A 10,592-nucleotide genomic window follows, 5' to 3' on the forward strand; every position below is an offset into this window, starting at 1 on the left:
TTAGATATTAAGAATCGGTCAACAGATATGTTCCTGGGATGTATTTTTCACCCCACAAGCATCGAATCCGCACGATTTATTTTATTTCCACTTGTGATATAAACTTAGGAGGTAACAAATATTTCTAAAGTATGTAGGTAATTCACACTTCAGTCTGGACCAAGGGCCCACCAACACTGAAGGTACGTCAATTTCAACATTTGAGAGTTTATAGGAATACACAAAGGTAAATCTTTATCCCAAAACAAGCTTCCAATTAAATAGACTTAACAATACTGACCCAAGTAAAATGATTTTCGACATTTTATACACATACATATCATACGTTTTATACTTACTTTAGTTTTCGCAAAACCTTAACAATATTACTTTATTTAGACCCATTCATGATGACGAGAGCGAATACCAAGCAAAGTCAAACAAACGACTTACAACAGGCAGAATGAGTAATCAGCTGCACCATCATCGTCATCATGCGACCAACCAACCGAACGACCGACTTACTGACGAGCCAGCCACACAGCAGCAGCACATAAGGAGATAGTAGCTTACAGTAGAGTGCAGTCAAAGAGTTTTGTATTTGCTTTGTGCTCACTCTTCATCGTTCGAGTTGTGTGAGTGTTTTCATTCTGTTTTTTTCTTTCTTCTTGCCAAAAGAAGAGGTCATTTGCAGTTTATTTCATTTCTCATACTTTCCGATTCTCAATTCTTCTCCTCGACAACAAAGAATGGCGACAGTGGCTGGCGGTGTCGGCGGCGGTGGTGTTGTTGTTACTGTCTAGACAAGTGAACATTTTTTTCTTCTCTTGTTCTTCTTCTACTTTAGCAATAATAACAACAAACAATACCGGTGATGATGATGATGACGGCCGGCGACTACGACAACAACCAACGACGACGACGATGGATAACAATGCACATTTTTTTGGCTTTGCGTTTCTGTTGTTTCATCGTTGTTTCGCCACCGAATCCATGATTGTTTGATTTAATCAGAGTAGAAAAAAGAATGATTATTAAAGTCTAAAATTAATCTGCGGCTAAAAATAGGTTTTACCCATTCATAAACTCATTGTTCCTAACATAGTTTATTAATAGGATCGGATGGAAATGCATCGAATAATGGTGCCACTAAAATATACAGTGTACCACGGAAAATGGTTTTAGAAATGCTATAGTTATCGACGAACAAATATACAGTGCTGCTCAAAACATTTACAACTGTAATGCCTATTCGACATTTGATATATTTTGGGGATATTTGGAGTTTTGAAATTCATTTATTTTTGTAATTTGTTTCTTTATTTACCACTTTTTTAACATGGTAGAACAATATAAGGTAAGAACAATACCCAGCTGACCGAACTGGGCTGTAATGTTAATATTTTTATTTTCGATGTATAATAGGGATATATATTTTTTGAGGAAAAAATATCATGCAGAAAACAACTATTTCCCGTAAAAACTTCTTCATATCAATGATATGTAACCTCTTCCAAGTCCGAACAACGTGCCGCACACTATAACACCTCTTATGGAAGCGGTACAATATGTTTTAAGATGTGTGATATTTTGTTAAATTTGAAAAAAAATAAAGCCCTAATAAACATGTGCTTCTTTGATTTCAAAAAACAAAAGTTTGAAACAGCTTCTCCTTTTTCAATGAATTTTTAGCGACCCCAAACATTTTTGCAAGAATTCTACTTTTTGCGTGAAATTATCCATTTAGTAGAATGATGTGGATACTTTCAAATTGAAAATGTAACGAATTTTCATTCATGGTTTTCAAAATATTCAATCAAATGTGAAAAATTGCATTTGAAAGAGGAAATAAGTTAGAGGATAGCGAAGCCGCCCCACAGTCGATGTGTCTGAGGAGCCTTCCTAAACCAAAGGCGAAACATGCATGTCACACAGTGGTGATTGTGTGGGTTCGTATCGTCGGCTTTCCTTTTTCAAAAAGCATCTTGGTCAGTAAGCTCGTCTCTAACGAGAAATTAATTAAAAAATTAATAAAAAAAATAAAAAATAAAAACAAAAAAAATGACCTTCGCCTAATAGGCAAAATTTTCAAATAAAAGTGAAAAATATTAGTTTTATAAATTCCAATAATTTATAGGCATTTCCTTGTTTTGTTTGCGTGTGCCGGTGACAATAACGGTGCAAACAAAAACAAATTCCTTTGCGGTTGTTTTAATGTTGTATTTGCTGTAGTATTTACTTTACCTTCTTTGTTCTACCATGATTTTTTTAAGATTCAAAATTGATATACCCTCAGCCTGTGTGAATTGTGACATGTATGAATAGCTCGAATACCGGCTACACAACCGATATTCTTTTCCTCAAAACGTATGTATTTAGAAGGGTTTTCAAAATGTTGTGGCATGGTTTGGATTTTTGAAGTTGCCGACAAAAATATCGGGACTTTCACCAGTAGTGGAATTCTGTAACTCTCATTTTTTGAGTTTCCTACACAAATCGGTAACATTAAAACGCAAAATTATGAAGGAAAAGCATCAATAAAAGTTGACAATACTGTTGTTATCGGTAGGATTTAGCAACAGCTTTATTTTAGTTGTTAACTTACCGAAAATTTTAGTTAATTACCGAAATTATAAGCATTTTTATTTTACCGATATTTGCCATTATTTGTGAGTTTTTTTAATTATTTTTAATGGAGTTCCACCCATGCGTATTATTTTTTTCTAATTTATAACAAACATACGCATGGGTGGAGCCCCGTTAACAAATACGAAATATTAAATAATAAAAAAATTAAAGCACAAAAAATGCACAACTCATACATTTTTAACCGATTTTATTGTTTTTTTTTTCATATTCGAAAGCTTACATTATTTCCTTTTTCATAGTAACAAATCTTTATATTTTTTGGTATCTTCTAAGCAGCTTAGAGCTCGAGGAAAAATTGTTTTCGTATTTGGACTAACGGGGGTATATGAGTAAAGGACAAAAAATTTAGTTTCCATGAAGCCAAGGTTTGTAATATTACACTATGCAACACTGAAAATGCAAAAAACTTCTAGTATGCAATTTTGAAAGTACATATTTAGACTACAAAAACCCTAGTAGGGTTTTGTCCTGTCAGATCCAGTTCGGATTTTATGGCCTCATCTAAACCGGGCTAAATCTACACTTTTTTGCATTTATCAGGCCTTTATCACAGAAACGAAAAGGAATTTGGCCTTAGTGTCTTTAGCAATATTGTAGCCCTAAACTTATAAAACTTATCTTTTGAAAAAAAATCACATAGGAAAAACTCCATCTAGGGCATCAAAATCTATAAAATATAGAAAATTCTGGTCATTATCGGCTAAGCTATTGGGAGTTGAACCAAGTAACCTTTTGCAAAAATCTTCCAAATAAAGTTCTCAACAATTCTTTAGAATATTTCGAAACTCTAAACTGCTTACTTCGTGTTGTTTCAGAGGTATTTTGCATCATATCTTTTACAACAGTTTATTCTCGCATTTCGGATTTCACTACATTAAATCGTCGTTGAAAAATGTACTGAAAACAACGGCATAGAGGCATTTTACAACAATGGCATGTTCTGAATAGTTGTGTATTACATTCCAGAGAATATTTTTCCAAAAGAAAATGTTCAGAAAAAAATAACGGTTTTGGAGATACGGTGCGAAATGTATAAAAATTGTGGAATTTTTGCATATATTTTGAAATTTGAGGCAATAAATGTAGTTTTTCGAGTTCATTATTTCTCCAAATATTTTATTCTTGTCCTTATCTACAAATTTGCTTCAGAGGTCAGAAGAAGATTCGCATTGGTTTCAGGGATATAGCCACGAATTTCTTTAAAAACTCAATATTTAAACATGTTTAGATGGAATAGAATCCCTACATAATTTTGGTGTAGCACAGTGCTGTTATCAACAAGTTTGGAAAAATTCATACAAATGTAAAGTCGGGAGAACTTTCGAAAGAATAACAATCAAGTAAAAAAATCAGTCGGCAAAGCTGACATATACCTCACTCTGTGACTGTACATGAACATGAGCGGCGAATCTAAATGTACTAATAATAAATAAATAGAGTTATTCTTTTTTTTTGCTTTTGTGGGGTCAGTTATAATAAAAAATGGGTCTAGTTATTACACTGACAGTCCTATTCTAAGGTTAAACAGTTCCGGTGATATCAGACCACCTTAGTGATCTCACTGCTTCACTCTACGGGGCTTGGACTACTTGTTCCTGAACTCGACGTACGACACCTCGATGTCCTCAAACAACGTGGAGTGCGGTCTTTGCTACGGGCGACAAAAGTGAAATCGGTCTGTGTGATTCACCTTCGCTGGCATCCTTACCTGGCTTTAGTAGCGGGACCTCCCTGCCCACTTTTCAGACCGGTTAAGAACTTTCGTGTGATACTCGACTCCCGGCTCATCCAGCTGTTTCAACAGTACTATGCAAATTCCTTCTGGGTCCAAAGCTTTAGCTTTCCTGATGACATTCGCAACATCATACATCCATACTCGGCAGGAAGAGATCTAATGCGACGTAGTACCTGTCACTCCCGGGTGTTCGACAAATCTTGATTGAAAAAACTTTCGCACCTCTTCGGGTCAGTCAGCGTAACGTCGCCAGACGTGACTGAGTTTCTATCTTCCTAATTTTCAGGGTTCGAGAGTGATCTAATCGTTGCCTACAATTCACTTATTCCGGTTCCAATGTTGCAATTCATCAGGCATTGAGATTCAACCACTTAACTTCCAACCGACAACCTGTTAACTTCCAGTGTCGGCTCTGCTAATCCCGTCCCTTCTGCAGGGAAGTTTTGTCTCACTTTGTGTATTCGACCAACAGTTTTATGGCGAGCGACTGCAGCAGTGATAATGTCTCGGAACATCCTTTCTGCTACCCGAACATCAAAAGTGTTGGGTAGATTTCTGAAGCGTTAATTAGTGAACTCTCTGAAACTCAGCCAATTAGCTTTTCCATGATTGATGAAAGTGCGGCGTTTAAAGTAGAGCAAACTATCGATATTCCCAACATTAGATATTTTCGATATTTCTATATTTTCACAATTAATTTGGAAATTATAAAGTCGGAAATGTCTATGCTTTTGTTGACAATTTGCACAAGTACTTCACAGAAATATATAAAAAAAAACAATTACTTCTATTTAATTAAAAATTCATAAAATATAATTTACTTTTCCGAAAAGTTTGTACGTGTGACTACGTACTTACTTTGTGACATCCACAAAACCGATAAGCAGCGTAATTTCTATTCATCTCAATAGATTTTAGGTTAGATGTTTTTAATCCGATAATATCGATTGAAAAACCATCTATCGATATTGAATTTTAAAAAAATAATCGATATTATCGATAGTGTCATCGATTTTTTTGCCAGCTCTAGTTCAGAGGTGATGAAATCGGGTGGTCTGCTGATAGAGACAATTATGGGGAGACGGTCTGATCAAGGAGAAACGATAGGTTACCAGGTGACGTCATTTGTCAGACCAATATGGTAGCAGTAGCAGCATTTTTGGTTACCAACAAAAATCGGTTAAATTAAAATGCTTATAATTTCGGTAATTAACGAAGTTTGTCGATAAGTTAGCAACCAAAATAAACTCGTCTTTAATTATCTTTCGTTAATTACCGAAATTATAAGCATTTTAATTTAACCGATTTTTGCTGGTAACCAAAAATACTGCTACTACTACCATATTGGTCTGACAAATGACGTCACCTGGTAACCTATCGTCAAATACATACGGTCCGTTGTGTGACGCGTTGTGCGTTGAAAACGACAACCACATGAAAAATGTGTAAGGGATGCCCAGTTTGTTCTTGAAGTGTTCATGTGGTTGTTATAAGGCAACGCTCAACGCGCCGTATGTGCAGCGGCCTTAAGTCCTACACGGAGGAAAAAAACGCCCCTCTAACATATGTCCCAAACATTGCAGCAAACATATATTTGTTTGCAATCAGTCCCAAACATAACGTATGTTTGGGTCCTGCAAACAAATATATATTTGGGTGCAAACAAATTATATGTTTGGGTGCAAACAAATACAAACCCAAAAGCCACAAAGAAAAACACATGCATCAGTGGGCGCTCTCTGAGAGCAAGGGAGCGTAAATTTCACTGTGAAATACATTGAAATGTTTGCCCACTTGTTCTCAGTAAGCGCTCACTGGCCATCTCAAACATATACACACATTTATAAATGGTGGCTTATTGAAAGGCATCGAAAAAAAAACAAAAGCAACAACAGACTCTTAGGTACATAAAAAATTCCAAAGAAATACACAACAGACTTTAATAAAAACTAAATGAAATATTTTTAAAAAGTCGTACTTTTAAAAAGAAAAAAATATATAGAAACATCGTTGAACGCTTCTCTTTAGTTGTGAAATAAAACACATTTTCCTCAAAGTTGAAATCATCAGCGGGAAATCGGCATCTGGAATCAAATGATTATATAATGTAATAAATAGGTAAATCCATATTTCAAATATATACACTCATACCTCGATTTGAGTTGCCTCGATTTGCGTTAAGGAAAGATATAATAGATTTCTTCGATTTCTTCTGCTCATTATTATAAAACAGCATTCCGCAGCCGCGAGAGCTCTGTTGTTACTCTCTTTGACAAAAATCCTCTCTTCACACATAAAAAATATGTTCTAACATAAAAAATATGTTGGTACCCAAACAAATAAAATTGAGATATGTTACAAAATGTTGCAAACATATATTTGTTTGGACACAAACATTTATTTGTTTGCAATCAGTACCAAACAAATATTTATTTGAATCCAAACATATTTCTAACATATATTTTTCTGCGTGTACGGAAAGCAACAGTGTTGCCAACTTATATTCATACTTTTCATTCATAATTTTGTGTTTTAATTTGACCGATTTTCGTCGTAAACCAAAAATGCGCTTAAGAATCCCACTACAGGTGACACGATGGTGGGGCCTATAACCTGGACTTCAACTACATATTTATCAGCGCTATTTATACGTTCAACAACTCTACCTCGGCAGTTCCAAACCCTCCCTCTGAAACCACCCTGCATACGTTCCTGGATGTTACCAAAATTGTATAGATACATTTTTGGATTGCTTTTATACAAAAAATTTCTGTTTACGCTCTTCTATAATATATTCTTTAATTTCCAATTCCGTTTCTATTCAAAAGTAACTTTTATTTCCTATCTTCCTCTAATTGTAGGTTATCTTCTAACCCGGGTGGAAGGCAAAATCGGTTCGCCCGAAAAACCACTTTCCGATTTAGGTTTAATTTCATATCGTTCGTATTGGAAAGATGTACTTTTGGAATATCTGTGCAATCGTACGGGAAATACGCTGAGCATTAAAGATGTGTCACAGGTAAGACAACGGAAAAAAAATCCCTAAAGAAGATTAAACAGATTTCAATAAAGTGATAATTACAAAAACAACAATGATATCAACCACTCAACCACACATTAATTTATTCGTTATTCATTTAAAATTCTAGGAAATGGCCATTTATTCATATGACATTGTCAGCACTTTGCAAGCTCTGGGTATGATGAAGTACTGGAAAGGCAAACATATTGTGCTCAAAAAACAGGTAACCACCGTTTTTTTGTTTAAAGAATTGTAGATACGGAGAGAGAGTTGACAATACAATATACGTTTTTTTCTTTGTTGTTGTTCTTTCGTTACAGGATGTCTTGGATGATTACGAAGAGCGTATCAAACGGCGTGGCACTTTCCCCAAAATCGACGAAAGCTGTTTGCGTTGGATTCCCTTTGTGCCGACACAGAACAATAGTTCCCCCTGAAAAAGGGTGATACCCAACTATGATTAAGTTTTCACTATGACTATTACACAGTGTTACCACATTTGAAACAAAAATTGAATTAAGGAGATATTGGTATATTTAAATAAGCTTTCTCCATAAGACCACGTTTGTTCATGTGTCATATGAAGAAAGACATATTTTGGAATTTATAATTATGCCACTTTTTGAAATGTGAAAAATTGTCTTAAAACTACGAATGCAGTCATATCACCATTTTTAAGTGGATGTTTGACTGCGTGTAGTTTACAGGCTGCTTTCTTCCGAGAGTCATTTGGACATAGTTTCATTTTACAGTAACACTGTGTAATTATCATTGTTTTTTATGTATGTAGTTTAATAATTAGAGTCGTCTCTCTTTCCTTTTTTTTTTTTGTTCAAAGGATTATTTATTATTGTTTGTATGAGTGTGTGTATGTCTGATTGTATGCATAATTTTGGTTCGGTTTGTAACCAAAAGAACCAATTGTGAATTTGATGAACAAAAGAAATGTTTAACTTTAAGGTCACAACACTATATCCTCCAATACACTTCACTCCACGACACTGCACCGCCCCGCAGCAGCACCTCACATCACCCACCATCCATCCAACCACACATTTGAGTTTCTTTATTTCTTCTTTCTTTGTTCGCTTTACATGACTGTGTGGTGTATTGCTTGCATTCAATGGAAGCTTTAGTCAGACACCAATCGTTCGTTGGACAGACAGACAAACAACTGGACGAACAATGAACAGATACATCATCGCACAAAGCAAAAACACAGCACAGTGGTGCTGTGAATTTGGCAGTGATTAGTCACACATGCGCTTACTCAGGTACATACCGACCGACCGACCAACCCGATGTACATTTTACTTATATACAAATAAATATATTTATTGTTGGTACATAAATGCCGGCCAGCCCGCCCGCCTGCCTGCCTGCTGCATATAAGTACATCACTCGTTCACTTGCTGCAAATGGATATCTCCTACATTGTTGACTGCTGCACACGATATGAAACATTGGCTTTTATTGCCACGCTCCCCCCATCGCTCTCTCTCATCCTTGGTGTTTGGTTTTATGTCTCTTTCAACTTTTGCCGGTTTTACAAATTTTCTTTGTTGTGTGCTGCAGTCCGCCCAAAAACTATCAATGTTGCAGCTCACAACTTTTGTAGTACATAATGAAAATATTATTACATAGCGTCAATATATACATACATTTATTATATCTATATACCATAACTACATATATCATAGTTCATATAAGCATATAACTTATATAGTAAAATAAAATACAACAACAACAAATCATCGCAACACATGCATAGAATAAAGAAAGCCGAAACTCTTTGTAGATTTTTACAGGATTTGGTAACAACAACAACAACAAAAAAGACATTTTGTAAAAACATTCGTTTGCCTCAAATAAATAATTAAATTAAATAAGAAATATTGTAAATAATTGTTGGTGTTCTTATTATAAAATTACATTTTGGCATGGAAATACCTATTACCGGTAAGCTGTAGTAAGTGGAAAATTTGATGTGTACGGTACGATGATCTAAGTTTGAGAGAACTATTACAATGTACAAAGTTTGGACCAAAAACAACAGCTCCTTTCGATAGTTTTCCTTCGCACCAGCCATTTAAGACCACCCACCGTAGGATTTTTTTAGCTCTCGATCCATTATATTAGGAAGTATGGTCTTGAAAGGCATATTACGATATACAAAGTTTGGATAAAATGTTTTACCCCCTTGGAAAATTACCGTGCGCACAAAACAGATGAACGCACAAAGCCAAGTCGACTCTAAATTGTCTGAAATTGATTTCATTTCATTTTAACATATATGTATGTAAGTATGATGAATATTAAGAAACGGTTCGTCTTCAACACGGCAAAGTCCAGATACATAAGTTTATACCCTTAGGGATCGATTATGGATAGCAACCCAACTCCAGTTGGGTTGTCGACAGCAAATTTAATAATAGAAATTTTCATTTCATTTATGAAATTCGTGCTTTTTTGCAATAAAATTAGCAGCTAAACGGTCAAAACACTGATATTGAATGAACTTGACAGGACTGGTGGGCACAATAACTATCGAAAGGAATGACTCCCAAAATAAGATGCACTTCCAAAGTGGACTATGGCCCATTCCATCATGCCAATTTGGCACGCTCTCACTTGAATTTAGCTTCAAGTTTTAAGGAAGGTTTCAAGTTTAAGGAACGCTTTCCGGGTTAAAAATGGCAAAACTTTAAAGTAAAGGACCAATTAGGAGGGTTGGCGTTTTTTTTTTTTTTTTTTTTTTTTGGATGACGACTTCTATTTTGTTTTCAAAATAGTCAGGCTTAATCCCATAGTCGTTGTTTTAATACTTTATTAAAACAACTTTTATTTATTAGTGGGAAAAAATTGGCGATGTTTACCAAGGGGTAAGGCAGGGAAGACTATAGTTTCAGATCTCGCCACAGATCTTCATCAGTTCCCTTGTTTCTTGTTTTTCAACAAGAAACTTTTTATACCCAAGTGTCAATTGCCCGCTCAAATAGATACGTGTGCAAAGAAACACTCTGATCGAGAATTTCTTTGGCACTACCTAAACTCGAGCCACTTCACTTACAAACAAAACCAAATCTTTCCCACTGCTATGCGTTCGTTGATTGTTTTTTTTTTTTTTTTTTTGTGATCAAAAACTGATATAGTCGCTTGTATGATCAAAAAGGGACTTGAATAAAAAGAGTTCAATTTGAGGCGTTT

General features: G+C 35.1%; 1 protein-coding gene across 2 annotated transcripts in view; it reads left to right on the plus strand.

Annotated features, from left to right (window-relative positions):
• Nucleotides 1-9,287, plus strand: part of chm (lysine acetyltransferase chameau) — a 52,966-nt gene extending 43,679 nt beyond the window's left edge. For both annotated transcript variants that reach the window (XR_012409748.1, XM_073964672.1), the window contains exons 4-6: nt 7,225-7,382; nt 7,513-7,608; nt 7,706-9,287. Coding sequence is in view for 1 of the 2 variants with exons in the window: in XM_073964672.1 (XP_073820773.1) it covers nt 7,225-7,382; nt 7,513-7,608; nt 7,706-7,822 (371 nt within the window). In the remaining variant the exon portion in view is untranslated. The remainder of the gene's footprint in view (nt 1-7,224; nt 7,383-7,512; nt 7,609-7,705) is intronic.
• The last annotated feature ends 1,305 nt before the right edge of the window (nt 9,288-10,592 follow it).

Source organism: Musca autumnalis, unplaced genomic scaffold (assembly GCF_047663935.1).
Source record: "Musca autumnalis isolate F117 unplaced genomic scaffold, ASM4766393v1 scaffold_2, whole genome shotgun sequence".
Taxonomy (NCBI): domain Eukaryota; kingdom Metazoa; phylum Arthropoda; class Insecta; order Diptera; family Muscidae; genus Musca; species Musca autumnalis.